The sequence below is a fragment of the Haplochromis burtoni genome, unplaced genomic scaffold (assembly GCF_018398535.1).
Source record: "Haplochromis burtoni strain Fernald_Lab_line unplaced genomic scaffold, NCSU_Asbu1 Contig_38, whole genome shotgun sequence".
Taxonomy (NCBI): Eukaryota; Metazoa; Chordata; class Actinopteri; order Cichliformes; family Cichlidae; genus Haplochromis; species Haplochromis burtoni.
Window position 1 is genome coordinate 190427 of NW_024582399.1, and position 15111 is coordinate 205537.

Consider the following 15111-nt stretch of genomic DNA (forward strand, 5'->3'; position numbering starts at 1 on the left):
TGTGTGTGTGTGTGTTTGTGGTTTGTTTTTTGGATTTGTTTTGTTTTTAGTCACAGTTTACAGACAAACCCTGTTTTTTCTCTTTTGTGTGTGTGTGTGTGTGTGTGTGTGTGTAGTAGTAGTAAACTACCGAGACTATAAACAATAAATACTTTTTGGATAAAGCATATCTCATTTTAATCCCATCTTATTTTAATTTAATATTTCGTCTCTACCTGAATCTCTTTTGGCTGTAAACTTGTAAGAGTGAAAATTTGGTTTAAACAAATCACCAACAAACCAAAAACAAAATTTGAACATGGGTGGGTGCTTTGTGCAATAAACTTAATTGAATCACAGTTTTTCCACAGTGTTGTGATTCTAATCATACACAGTGGTTTGGATGACTTTTCCACATGCAGCATTAGGATAGTGTTGCTGCAGTTCAACCTCTTTCAGTGTGCAGTAATTAGCAGTTTGCCTAACAATGAATGTAATGATCCATAATGCATATTAATTAAGCTGCTGTATTATTGTATGCTGCATGGCAGCCCTGGATTATGTTAACCAATTACGAAATTTTATTCATGCATCATTATTGAAAGCCTGTTACTACAATCACGCTTCTTCTCATTCATCTTTTAGACTGTAGGGTGAGTTGAGCTACTCCTGAACTTTGAGAATCCAGATGAAAGCACATGATAGCGATACTGTAAAATCAAAATGAAGAAGATACGGATCGAAAACTCTTCAACCACCCCACGGGTTTTAAACAGGGCTCATACTGATGTTTTCTCCTCGATCAAAGGGTCTTTTGGCGAGGGTCATGACAAACGCATTACCCCACATTTAATTTAGAGAAAATGAATGACAGCATGCTTGGCCTTGTGGTTGCCATGAGTGCATGTGAAGCCGCTTATCCTCACAGATGGCATGTGACAACACACACGGGCATATTTGAGAATATCAGCATGTGATGGAGACTGTGAAGCTGCAGTTGCACTCATGTGAGAATGTCTGTGTCGGTGTAAATCTACACTGAACTGCTCTGGGGCTCCACACTGCCAGCAGCTATGATATGTCTGAATTACTCTATTGTAACCCCATAAAGTTTGACTATCAATGTGCACAAATTATGTCATGTAGAGGGCTCTTGTATCAAACTATATATGAATCACCAAAAACCTGCAGACAGGGATCTTGAGCCTGCTTTTACACTATATGCTGGGGTGAATTATTCAAACCATACCAATGATTAGGATTATTTGAGCAGATTACTTTATGTCACATGAGGACTGCTACAGTGGTTACCTTATTGGTTGGTTTATATCATCTGACTGGCCTTAAAGGACACATTACAACACATTACAACAAATCTTTGATTGGTATTTCCCCTGGTCACGTTATGTTGTTCATCACATTTTCCACTGGATGGTGCTAAAATCAGCACATCTGAATATACTGTAGTAATTCTCAGATTCACGCACCTTAAAATAGTCCAACTCCCCTTCTCAGGGATATTTAATGGCTATTTCGTTTTTCACTTAACACGTGACTGACCTTGTGATCTCCAAGAGCTGGCTTTTTCTTTTTTCATCAAGCCTCCAGAAATAATACTTTAAAGTGTGGCAACCTTGAAGCATTCATTGCTTCTTCTTGTTGCCAAATGACTGAGAATCCAAACCGGGGACGGAGAGATGGCTACATGGCAGCAATTTCTGCAAGCAAGTTGGGCCTGGGTGGGTGCTGGTCTTTGAAGTATGCAATAATCTATAAGTATAGAAACTGTGGCCACTGCAACATTATTATTGGCGATATGAATGGAAACTGAATGAGTGAATGTAACTCTTAGTTTCTTCTTTAAGCTGCCTGAAAAATACATGGGAACAGTTTAATGTCACCCACACCTGGAACATCTAGTACAGTAGATGTGTTAAAGTACAGCGAGTTCCTCTCACATATTTGATGCTCCTGCCTGACAGAGACTGAGGTATTATCACTGGAGCTACCTTATATTTCAGCATATACTATATAACTATTCCTGAAAGTCACACTTTTGTCTGTTTTGACTGATAGACTCATTTTAAGTCCCCAAACAAACATATAGTAATGATAGGCTGAGGAACGAAATTTAGCTAGATGCCCAGCCCCCACGGGGGCCCTTCTCCCTTACTCTGGTTATTTAACTTTTCGCTCCACCCATGACATATTCGCGCTACATATTTACTTAGCCTGTTCCCACTATGAAAGTTATTTCCCGGTCAGAGGAGAGACTGTGACATCTTCAAACCAACAGCCCAATCTGCTTTTCCAACAGTAGTCGGCGTGCTGAGCCAGGAGCTAACCAGCAGCCCTCTCTCTGTGAGACCTGGGACAGCGAGGCGAAGGGGAGAGCTCATTCCACAACACGGCAGTCATCCATGGCTCTGTGCAACGGAGACAGCAAGGTCAGTTGAGCGGGAGATACCCGGGGCTCCAGTATAAGGTAGCCCTGGTGACTTAGTGCTAGGACCCGGGTTAGTGCTGTAGTCCCCCCCCGGTTAATTTCGGCCTCTGTGTACCTCGGGGGGGAAAGTTAAGAGAGCATGCAACGTTATCAACAGTGCTGCTGAGGAGGAGCAGTGTGTGCCTGTTGCAGTGTTACATTAACATGTTGCTCATAGCTGCTAACAAGCCGGACGTAATAACTAATTGATGTTAAACCGTGAAAAAAAGGTTTCACTAATTTTCCCAGTAAACGGGGTTGCCCTTCTCTTATGGTGGACCCCCCAACCCCCAAGATACTTCAGCTCCAAGCACCGCGTGGGTTTTAGCATAGCTCCGCTAACCTAGCAGCTACTCACAGCACTGCTAACAGGCTAACGCTCGTTACTACTGTTTATTCCAGCGGTGCGCTAGCTCGCTACACTGATAAACTGTTAGCTAGCCGTGGCCGGGCGCTCACAGTTCGTAGTGACAGCACCGCAGAGCAAGAATGTTGTTTTACGATAGCTTCCGTGTTCTTTAAGTAACCGGAAATTGTGCTTGTGCTGAACTAATTTACCTCAAGCGGTAGCTGTCACACTCTTCGTGCTAACGTTCGTTAACTGTCAGTTTGCTAACATCGTCACGAAGCTAGTGTGTGAGCCAACTTGTGGTTTACCTGTCTAACAATTGCAGCGGCTTACAGCTGCCTTATCAGCTGATATGGTGAAGTTTGCACTGGAACCATAGTGTTTTTTCTCTCGTGATTACTCTTCTTCAGCCCATGTTATTACCGGTTGTGCTTTAAAGGTTAAAATTGGAGGTGAGGGGGGTACCCAGCAAGTTGTTTTCAGAAACATTTACGGCGGAAGTTTCCCACTGACCACGTGGGATAATGTTTGTCTAATGTGTACCCACTTCGGCTGTTTATAAAGAAAAATTTACTGAATTTAATTCACTGTAGACTGGATGGCACACTTCCCACAGGGCATGCATGCGTTTAAATAAATAACATTTGCATATAGATGAGTGCTGAGGATCAGAGTTTGAACTGCTTCAAATACTGAGATCTCAGTCTTGATAATGTCTAACTTGTGAGATTCATGTGATGGGCTGAATGGTTGCAGCACATTTCACAAAATTGCTGTCCATCTCTGTTTCAGCTCACATGGCAACAATTATGTTAGGCTTTATTGAGTCACAGCACTGGAGGAGAGTAAACTCAAGAAGGAATTGAGTTACCTTCTGCTGTTAGACCACTAGAAAGCTAGTCACCTCACATGCAAATCTTCACTAATCTTTCTAAATGTGTGTCCACAGCTGGAGATCAGCAGCGCAGAGCAGAATGGGTCATGTGAAGGGGCGGTGGTGATCCTCGATGCCGGGGCGCAGTACGGGAAGGTGATTGACCGAAGAGTCCGAGAGCTGTGCGTACGCTCTGAAATCCTCCCTTTAGAGACCCCGGCCTTTGCTATCAGAGAACAGGGCTTCAGGTGAGCACATAAACGCATCTCTACTTGAGATGTTTTATTTCATGCCTGTCATCATGTTTAATCACACTACTGTGTCAATGTAGAAGCTTTGAAGTGCTTTATAATGCAGTTTTACATGATTGTTTTCTTTGTGTTTCATGCCTCAGGGCAATAATTATTTCAGGAGGTCCAGCGTCTGTGTATGCAGAAGATGCCCCCTGGTTTGACCCTGCCATATTCACTATAGGAAAGCCCGTCCTTGGGATTTGCTATGGGATGCAGGTATGCACACAATAAAATAAACTGTGATTGTATTCTTAAGAAAACCAAGTCTACTTCCACAAGGCTCTTGTCAAGAAAACATTTTTTACACAGATTGCCTCTAAGTAGCAACACGTTACTGTCACTCTGCTTGAACCAGCTCCTCAGCTCTCCCACACCAGCTGGGACTTCACCACCTTCTTCAAGAGTACTTTTACACTGGTGGAAGAGAAGAGTAATACTTACTCTCTTTTCCCAGTGAGACAAAAAAGTAACAAGTACATTTCTTTACATTGCAGGCAGTTTTACACTCCCTGTAGCATATCTGTTTCCATTACTTACCTCTGGTGTGTGTGTGTGTGTGTGTGTGTGTGTGTGTGTGTGTGTGTGTGTTGCAGATGATGAATAAAGTTTTTGGAGGAACGGTACACAAAAAGAGTGTAAGGGAGGATGGAGTCTTCAGCATTGGACTAGACAACACTTGCTCCCTTTTTAGGTATTGTAATTTCTTGTAACTTGGATATGTAGTGTTTTGTTATGTTCTACGTACAGACCACATACATAGTTGTTTTCATGCTGATGTAAAGGGGCTATTACACAAATAATGAAGAGTCTAAGATAGAGGGTGTAGTCTTTATTTCCCTTATATAAACAAAGTGCTGAAAACAGTAACATGCATAGCAGATTTAATGAATCGTGTGTGTGTGTTAAACCTATCAGAGGCCTTCAGAAGGAAGAAGTAGTCTTGCTGACCCATGGAGACAGTGTGGATAAAGTGGCAGATGGCTTTAAAGTGGTGGCCCAATCAGGGAACATCATTGCTGGTGAGCAGGACACAAAAAATGCATCAATCCTGTTGAATATAATTCACAAGTATATTATGGTAAACTACAAAAGCAGCTTTATTTGGACTTTATGTTAAGTAAGCCTGAGGCTGTATCATATATATTTACATCTCACATAGCCTTTGAAGATGATGCTAATTTGTGTTCTGGGTAAAAGTGCTTTTCCCCGACATCTAAACTCTTGTTTTTTTCTTAAAGCTTACTAAATGAGCCCCTTAAAACATCTCTGTTTTCTCTTTAGGGATCGCCAACGAGCAGAAAAAGCTGTATGGGACGCAGTTTCATCCTGAGGTCGACCTGACGGAGCGAGGCATGGAGATGTTGCGTAACTTCGTGTTTGAGATTGCGGGCTGCACGAGTAACTTCACCGTTCAGAGCCGCCAACAGTCCTGCATCAGTGAGATCAGAGAAAAAGTAGACAAGTCGAAAGTGCTGGTGAGTGATGATTGGGGGGGGGGGGAGACCAAAACTACTGAATATTTACTGTGGGAGATGATTTAACTAAAAGGCTGAAGCTAAAAAGCTGACAGTGAAGTGTGGTAGTCGCTCAGGAGGCAATGACAGTAGCAATGGTGGGAAGTTAAGTAGAACCAATTAAACTCTCAAATTAAACCCAGTTGCATCTGAAAAGAAGGTAGCCCACTCCCAGAGTGGCTTCAAACTGGGTTTCATCTCAGGGGAGGGTGAAGGCGATAATTGAGTGTGGAAAATGGGCTTAAAGTACTGATATTATACTGTACAGTGTGTGGGATAGTTGGTAATATCTGTGACAATACTCTCATTCTGCTGTAGCGTGTTCCTGCAGCGAGTACAGCATTTTGGATCATTTCCAGGAGCAGGTTTAATCTTCTCTTTCTTAGGCTTAATATTTAACAGCCTGCCAACAGATGAAACACCAGATGTGTGTATGACTAATAAAACAAGAAGCCTAAATAAATATAAGCCACACATTTGCAGATAATTAGTGGGTACTCTGAGTTGTGAAAATTGGGGCCAGGTGGTGAAGAATCAGATTTAATCTTTGCTCAGCTTTATCTCTGAGACACTGTTTCTTTCTGATGATACTCGCAGGTGCTGCTGAGTGGTGGAGTAGACTCAACAGTCTGCACAGCCCTCCTGAACAAAGCTCTGAACCAGGACCAGGTGATAGCAGTTCACATCGACAACGGCTTCATGAGGAAGAGAGAAAGTCAGAGCGTGGAGGAGGCCCTGACCAAGCTGGGAATCAAACTCAAAGGTAGGGATCCAAATTCTGCAGTTCTTAAGCGTGTACATGAGGTATTTATTTGAAATTCAATTTTATCACACGTTATTTTTATTTTTTTTCTGAATTAATTGCACTCTTTTAATACCTTCAGGTTCTTATTTTGAATAGTTTTCACTTTATGGAGTTACCCTTTCCAAAATGTTGTGACTAAAGCGCATATTTGTTTATTAAAAAAAGGCCAGCAGTCTTCTGTACCTGCTGCTGGCTGAACGGCTGCACAGATGCACAGATATTCATTACAGTGTACAGCGGTTACAAAGTTAAAAGATGGTTAAACTTTGACCTTCTTTGCTCACTGGAGTGACAAACCTTGGCTGCACAGCATAAGCCACTGCAAGTAATAATTTTCAGACAACCATGGTGCCATCGTTGTGACCTGTCTGAAAACCGCTTACATCAGTAAACACAGGTGCATTCTGGGAAAACATTATCTGCCAAAGCCAGATCCCTTTCTCCGTGTTGCTTTATTATTTTGGTCACCCTCCTCCACCACACCAGTTTTATCCTATTCAGCTTTGTAGTTGAGTAAGAAAACCACAAGCTTATACCTGAGAGTGAAAGTAAAGTTGGGACTGAGTTTTTGTTTTGCTGTTAACCCTGTGGTTCGTCTTCCTTCAGTGGTAAATGCAGCGCACACCTTCTATAATGGAACAACAACTCTTCCCATCTCTGAGGAGGACAGGACGCCGCGGAAACGCATCAGTAAAACACTGAATATGACCACCAACCCTGAGGAGAAAAGGAAAATTATTGGAGACACATTTGTCAAAGTGAGGATAAGTTTGAGTACTTTATTGGAAAGTGTTATTTATTGATGGTGACATTTAAGTTCTTTTCTCTGCCACCGTACTGTATGAATTGTCCTACATCACAGGTGGCAAATGAAGTGATTGGAGAGATGAATCTGAAACCAGAAGAGGTTTTCCTGGCACAGGGTACCTTGAGGCCTGATCTTATTGAGAGCGCCTCTCACCTCGCCAGTGGTAAAGCAGAGGTCATCAAAACACACCACAACGACACTGAGCTCATCCGCAAACTCAGAGATGAGGTAAATCAAATTTCCCTAACCTTCTTAGCTAGCTACTTCAGTTTATAGCCATATTATTTGCAATGACGTAGATCATAGGTGTCAAACTCTGGCCCGCAGCCTAATTACATTTGGCCCGCGAAGCCATACCAAATTACTATTAGAGCTGGCCTACTGGTATTATACAGCTAATATATATATTGTTTAGTATTAAGCTTTGCTTGTTCCATATTCAGTTTTCCAGCAAAACCTATTTGAGTCCATAAGAAAAGATTCATTCTTATATCTGGATGAAGATTTTTTTTTTTTTCTCCAATAAATATTAATGTTAGCCCGCGACTTTGTTCCAGTTTTGAATTTTGGCCCACTGTGTATTTGAGTTTGACACCCCTGACGTAGATGCATGGTTCAAGGAGAGCTTTATTGGAGTTGAAATCATAATAAGAAGCACAAAACATTTACATCGCTTACGCTCCAGCTCACAACAGTACTGACGCGTCTTTGTCTTATTAGCGTATTCATTGTCATGGATTATTTGCTGTTTGTTGCTATATGCAGCCTCTTGTGAATGCACAGCTGTTTGACACCTAGCCGTAACGCTAGCCCGCTCACTGTGCATTGCTGATTCTTGTCTGTTGTAATCCTCCAGGGAAAGGTAATCGAACCGCTGAAAGATTTCCATAAAGATGAGGTGAGAGCACTGGGGAGAGAGCTTGGCCTGCCAGAAGAGATTGTGTCTCGGCATCCTTTCCCTGGCAAGTACATAAACTCACAGGCCTATAATGTGACTGTTCTGACTGAACTTTACAAAAGTGTAAATATAATTCCTGAGTCAGACACTCAAAGACTCACTTCCTTCATTTGCTCAAAGTGACGGTCATTCCACTTTTTCTCTAGGTCCTGGTTTGTCCATCAGAGTGATTTGTGCAGAGGAGCCTTACATCTGTAAGGATTTTGCTGAAACAAACAACATTCTCAAAATCATTACAGACTTCTCTGCAAGTGTCAAAAAGGTAAAGGAAATGCTGATGTACAGCAAAATCCCAGCAGTCTGATATCATTTGTCTGTATTATTATCATAATGCGTCTTGTCACTGTTTTTACTTGTGAAGTTACAGATAACTGCAAGATATCGCACACTAACTCAAATGTTGCGATGTGATAAGCTTGGATGGCAACCCTCCAAACATGCTTTGAGGAGATTGAACTAACACAGCAGATTGTATGCTCTATGTTTGCTCTGAAGCTTGCTGCTAATTTTACTGATAATCACTGGAAACACTCCTCAGCTAGTTTTATCACTTCAGTTGTTTTGGGCAATCGATAAAGTTTTATTTTCAGTTACAATTTTGGCTTCCAACAAATACATTTTTCCCCCAAATTCACTCCCAGCCATGTTGTGCTAGATACAGGTCAGTTCATACTCATGAATTTACACTTGTGGTTAAATAAAATCTCCTGACAGGGCTGATGGACATATTGTAAGCTCCCGTGAAAGAGGATATTGGTATGTCATTTGATGAAAGAGCAAGCAAAAATTTTGCGAAGTTTGAAATTGATAAAGTGTTGTTGAAAACTACTAGTCACATCGTCAGAGATTCAGTGGTTTGTATATTGCAGGCTGCTGTTTTTCAGTTCCACACTTACAAGGTGCTTTTATTCCCGTCTCTTCTCCAGCCCCATGCCTTGCTGCAGAGAGTCAAGTCATGCATATCAGATGAAGAGGAGGAGAAGCTCATGCAGATCACCAGCCTTCATTCACTCAATGCCTTCCTGCTGCCCATCAAAACTGTTGGTGTCCAGGTGAGACAGCTGATCAAATTACATACCGTTAAAGAAATAGGAAAAGACATTGGACAGAAACTGCTGGCATATGTTTTGGTCAGTAAGAAAATGTAAGTTTTATTGACAATTTGTGGATATTAATGTGAACATCTTTCCCATGTGATTTTGTAAAAATCTCATGCATTTATCTTTAGTCATGATTAAGATAATGCGGAGAATCCAAGTGTTCTCAGGTCCAGTGAAAACTTGACAAAGTATATGTTGCCAGCTGTTTGTCTGTTTCTGCGTTATAACTGTAATTAAGTGGTCAGCCACAGGACCTAGACACACCCAAACAAAGAGTGTCAGATTCTCCGTTTTAGAGTCTTTCTCCCTGTCGTCTGTGGAGGGTGTGTCCTGTAGTTACCGTTAAATATGCCAAGAATGTTGAATTAGTCACCACTACTTTCCTCACCCACAACGCTGCAGTCAGACAGTGTGTAGGTGTCTGTTAGTACTTCCTGTCTGAAGCCAGAGGTTTAAATTTGCCCTCAACCTCAAAATGGGACAGACTGTGGGCAAACACTGGCAGCTTTTAGCGGCTTTTCTAAAAGTGGAAGCTGACAGGTTATTTAGCAACTTTTAGTTTTGTCACACAAAAACAAATTTTAACAAAATGCCTTTCATACTTTATAACATGTATGACAAGTTGACTTTTGTCTAGATGGTAAGAATAAGAACATTTCCTGTCTCAGGGTGATTGCCGGTCCTACAGTTATGTGTGCGGTGTCACAAGTAAAGAATCTCCACACTGGGAATCGCTCATGTTCCTGGCCAGACTCATCCCTCGCATGTGCCATAACATCAATAGGTAAGTCATAAAATCAGGTTTCATTCGTCCACCCTCAGTAGACAACCGGGCAAAACACTTAGATTCATTCACGCCTCTCTTCTTTTTTCCAGAGTTGTGTATGTATTTGGGTCTCATATGAAGGAGCCGCCAACAGACATTACTCCAACTTTCCTGACCACGGGTGTTCTGAGCACGCTCAGACAGGCTGACTTTGTAGCTCATTCTATTCTTAGAGAGTCTGGTAAGTGCACGCTTTCAAATGTTTAAAACCTCATCTATTTTAGAATATTTAAGACTGAAGATGATTTAAAAGGGGAAAATACCCCAAACAAACATTGTTATCGCAAAGAAGAAAACAAATCAAGACAAGTAGTAGAGATGGTAGATTTATTCATTTAAAACAGGAAACACATTCTCCAGGAAGAGATTACTCCTGTCAGGCTAGAAATGTTTCATTAAGGATAAAACAGTGTTGCAGTGATGCTTTCTGCCATACCAGCATACCATGTGACCATCATCAGCTCTGCTGTGTAGTTCTACTGTTAAAGTAAAAATTAAACTAGGCATGTTTACATTTTAGTTAACTGATATAAGAATTAAGACCAATTTTCAGAAAAACCTGTAACTAAATGAAATGACATTGTGTGTTAATAAAATATACAGGAAATAACTTTAGTTTTAGTCTTTATAATTCAAATTATTATTCAAATTGGGGACGTTCATAGCAACTAAGAAAGTAATTGCTAGGGGGGAAAAAAAGAGTCTAGTCTAAGGGTGTGTTTTCAAAGCTGTAGTTGGTTTCCTGTGGACAGAAAGAGGTGATGAGTTTGTAAACTTGTAGCTTTTTCCTGTGGTTTGGTTGTTTTCACACAGCGAAAACTCCAAGTGGACTCCAAGCAAACCTAAATGTGTCACAGAGAGAATGTTGAGTTCCCTCATTGGCCAGATGTGTCTGGGGTGGGAGCAACAAAAGTAGAAACAGGAAGAAGATGCTGTGAGAGAACGGAGAATTTACGTTCATTTCACGGTCTCCTGTACAGACCTTTGCACGTATATAGTTCCTTCCCACATTGAGAATACAGAACAGGTGTAACAGTTACAAGTTTTTAGTTCAAACATGTAACGCACCGCTGGTAGTTGGTTCAGATCACGTTCACGACACGAACAAACCACTCTGGAGTCTGTTTGGAACTGCACCAAGACCACCTCCTCCAAATGGTCTCAGTGTGATGTTTTTGGTCTGAACCAGAGTATGATTACCGTGTTCGCATCTGCACTAAGGGATTAAACCAATGCTAAATATATAAAAGCATCACATAATATTAAAATATGACAAATTACAATAAACTATCCAGCCATTTTCTTTCGCTTATCTGAAGTTGGGTCGTGGGGGCAGCAAGTAGGGAAGCCCAGACCTCCCTCTTGTCAGTTGCTTCCTCCATTTTATCTGGGGAAACGTCAAGTAGTTCTCAGGCCAGCCAGTTGAAATAATCTCTCCAGGGACCTCCTCAGAATAGGATATTCCCAGCTGGAACACCTTACACAGGATGTGACCACCTCAATAGGCTCTTCTTGATGTGGAGGAGTAGTAGGAGTAGCACCTCTACTCTCAGCGTCTCCTGAATCACCAAACTCTTCACTGTGTCGCTCAGGGAGAGCCCATCCACCCTTCAGAGGAACCTTATTTCTGCTGCTTGTTGCTATGAAAGCATTCTTTGTCCTTAAAAAAACAAAAAAACAAAACAAAAACCTTAATAGTGTTATCAAAACGATCAAGCCTAGATCAGCAGATTTACGGAGTTTGTCAACAACAATGCTCTGTCTTTTCTGCCAGGTTTTTGTTTCCTTTGGCTATTTTATGCTTAACATCTGTTTCTCCCTTCAGGCTATTCTGGGAAGATCAGCCAGATGCCGATCATCCTCACCCCCCTGCACTTTGACCGTGACCCACTGCAAAAGCAGCCATCATGCCGGCGCTCCGTGGTGATTCGTACCTTCATCACCAGCGACTTCATGACAGGAATCCCTGCTATGCCAGGCAACCATATCCCAGAGGAGGTATACCATCGTTAAACCTTTACAGCTAATATTTTTCTGCATATCTTACCTTCATGGCTCCTAATTCTGGTTTTCAGGATTGGAAATGAGTGATCCAGGAATTATTTAAATTCTCTTTATTTCTGTGTTTTTAAGAGGTTTTTTTTTTTTTTTGTCTTGTCTGATTCATCAGGTGGTGCTGAAGATGGTAAATGAGATCAAGAAGATCCCAGGTATCTCCAGAGTCATGTATGATCTGACCTCCAAACCACCTGGCACCACAGAGTGGGAATAAAATGCAAACATGACATCACAGTGTAGAGAACACACACACACACACACACACACACACACACACACACACACACACCCAGTGCACAAACACAATAGATATCAGTGAGGGCTGGTGAACTGCTCTCCTTTTCTGTCCTTCCACCTTTATCCCCTCCTAATCTCCCTCTGCTACCTCCCCCATCTCTTCCCTTATCTTTAACATTCCCACGGAAGGCAGACTGTACTGTGACAGGCGCACACACAAAGCCACTACTGCTCTGCTCTCCCCACCACTCTACCCCGGTCTTAATATTTTTGGCGATAGGCATTGATAAATCTTGGTTATTGATAATATATTGTCTGTTTTTGTTTTGTTTTTTAAAAACCTTCATGTACAACAGTGTATTTCCTCGCTACAGTGAAAAGGTAAATTGCTACTTCCAGGTGGCCAGAAGCTGTGAAAGTTCAGTGAGTGGACTTGGTGTTGTGCCTCAGGATGAATAAAACATGAAAGCAAGTAAACGGTAGTGTTATTAAAAGAAAACAGAAGGGGTGGGGGTTAAAAATCTATAGCCCCCTTTTTTTTTCTTTTTTTTTTCTCCAGATGTTTTTGTTAAATTCTTGTAGGTGAGAATGTTCTCGGCCTGAGACTATCTGATTTGTTCATTTCACTTCCTACCAAAGGTGGTGTGAACAGAAGTGCAGCTGAACAGATGAGCTATGTGACCAATCAACATAAAAAAAAAAGAAAAATTGTTTGTTTTGCTTTAACATAAGTAGTTTGCTGTAGTGATCTGTAATGTTGTGGGCTCTTGACGAAGCTAACATCGTTGACGAGCTGCTGCTGTCGCCTCTGTGGGCAGCAGTCGACCCAAGAATAGCTTCAGTATACGGACTAATGTGCAGCTGTGGAGGAGGCCAATATGACGGATAACTTTGTACGTGCCTGTTCTGTTGTTTTACTTTGGGGTTTGTTTGTTTTTGTTTTTTTTGGTGTGACCTGATCTGGACTCTGAGGATAGAACAGTTTCTCCTCATGCTGCAATATGTATGCTTTTTATGAAGAAGAAAAAGGCAAGAGGTCTAATAACTTATAACTACGGTAGAGTTTATAGCCACATTGTGTCGGTTGCTGGTGTCACCTCATCATGATTTTTGTTGCTCTTGTTGTGCGAGGGCAAAAACTTTTGCACATTTCGTTGTCGATCGCCCGTTCAAGCCTGGGTGCTTTATCAACATAACAAATCACACATCCAGTGGAAACTTTATCCCCGTACATCGTGTCACCCTTGTCGTGTCAAAGGTCCTCGCCCTCTGTTGCCATCTTTGACTAAAGTTCAGTGTTTCAGAAAGGCATTACTGCTTTTGTTTATCTGCGTTCTGTGCTGTCAGAGCGTTCGGTGTATCATAGTCTCTAGTCTCCAGTCGTTTAGACCTCAGTGAATGCGGCGCTCAGGTTTAACTGAGTTTTTAAAGTGTGTGGTATCACGTCAGAAGTGTCACTCGGATGTGGTGGTGCTCATGCCTCCAGAATTTGGTTTTTTTTTTTTTTTTTTTTGTGCCTCTCATCCCTCTTATACCCTTAACCTTTAGTGGCAAAGTACTCCTCATGCAAAATGAAAGGGGGAGAAAAAAAACCCAAACTTGTCTTAACTGCAGTGTCCTTCCCTCTGTTCTGCCTTTTTATACATCTGTGTTTATGTTACGTGTCTCCAATTTAAAATGAGAAAAACAAAAAACAATAGCTAATAATGGACATATGACTTTGTAGTTCAATTTGATTGAAATATCCATGAGATTAAGTTATGCAATTCTACATCCGATTATTATTTTTCTGTTTGTGTGTTTTTAGTCAACAATGCTCATTCTCCTTAGTAACGTGCCTCAAACCAAGCCACTGCATGCAGTTTCAACTATGACATTTGTACAATGGAAAACTGAGCTTTAATAAAGATCTCAATGTTGAAACTTACCACTTCTATGAAAAGCGTCTTATTTGTAACAATTTCTGTTTTGCCTTTCAGATTTCTGTATTTATTTTTAATTTACACAATTACCTTTAGTGGGTACACACCCAAAAAAAGCACTGATACATTTCTAATAAAAATGCAGTAAAACACTAATTGTTAACCCACAGAGATATAAAAGTCAACAGAATACTGTAATAAACAAAATTCTAGTTGATATTTTAAAATTAAAGTGGAAGTCTGCAGTTTATATTAACCCATCTTATTCCTAAAATCAGGCTTAATAAACATGACCTGCCAAAAGGCCCAGTTGGTCCACAAAGTGAAAATTGCTAAAAAAAAAAAAAAAAGTGCAGTTTTAAAAAGTTTTTTTCATAATAATCATCTAACTAAATAAATCTCAGGCACAAGGATAATTTGCTGACAATTTCAAGGCCTTTGTATTTTCAGACATTACTCCGGCCTGCCAAACCAAAACAAGAATCCAAGCACCTGTTTGGATTCTTGCAGGTGCAAAGAATCAAAGCAAAAGCAGGTCTTTTATGACAGCAAAAGACCTGCTGTCGCTTATGACAGCAGGCAAAAACTCGAGTCATGTTTTTAATAATGCACTTTTTACTCTTAAGGGCAACTTGAGATGCTCTTGATCTGTCTTGTAAATAGGTGGGTTATTTAATGTTAACATGCTCATTTATAACAAAAGAGCTGCAAAGTTATTGCTGGGCTGCATCAGGTTTGTGTTAACATGATCCCACAATCTTAAGAGTGAATGTCCATGAAAATTCACTCCAAGGTCAAACCTTAGGACCAAATCACAGGACTTTGTGATCAATGGAGAACAGTGGACGCAGCATATCAGCTGCTCAGCACGGCGGTAGAGGAGTGATGCAGCTACCTGAACCC

The 15111-nt window shown here is 41.1% G+C and overlaps 1 protein-coding gene across 2 annotated transcripts; it reads left to right on the forward strand.

Moving 5' to 3' along the window:
• Positions 1-2163: 2163 nt before the first annotated feature.
• gmps (guanine monophosphate synthase) lies at positions 2164-14213 on the forward strand. 2 transcript variants are annotated; one of them, XM_014332947.2, is made up of 16 exons: positions 2164-2426; positions 3763-3935; positions 4082-4196; positions 4574-4671; positions 4896-4999; positions 5262-5455; positions 6092-6257; positions 6906-7057; positions 7162-7335; positions 7964-8069; positions 8212-8327; positions 8992-9117; positions 9834-9949; positions 10042-10172; positions 11817-11989; positions 12162-14213. In XM_014332947.2, exons 1-16 carry the CDS (start codon positions 2400-2402, stop codon positions 12261-12263), a joined length of 2073 nt encoding a protein of 690 aa, XP_014188433.1. In that variant the 5' UTR covers positions 2164-2399; the 3' UTR covers positions 12264-14213. The 2 variants fall into 2 exon arrangements, with proteins under 2 accessions (XP_014188433.1, XP_042075720.1); XM_042219786.1 differs by lacking the exons at positions 2164-2426; positions 3763-3935; positions 4082-4196 and adding an exon at positions 4204-4522 and having other exon boundaries at positions 4555-4671.
• The last annotated feature ends 898 nt before the right edge of the window (positions 14214-15111 follow it).

What these genes read in the sequence shown, in the direction of transcription:
- gmps (XM_014332947.2), top strand. Translation starts at nt 2,400, where the DNA reads ATGGCTCTGTGCAACGGAGACAGCAAG. An exon ending in ATCAGGGAACATCATTGCTG is followed by an intron (nt 5,000 to 5,261) that starts GTGAGCAGGACA and finishes TTTTCTCTTTAG; the next exon opens with GGATCGCCAACGAGCAGAAA. An exon ending in TCAAAACTGTTGGTGTCCAG is followed by an intron (nt 9,118 to 9,833) that starts GTGAGACAGCTG and finishes TTCCTGTCTCAG; the next exon opens with GGTGATTGCCGGTCCTACAG.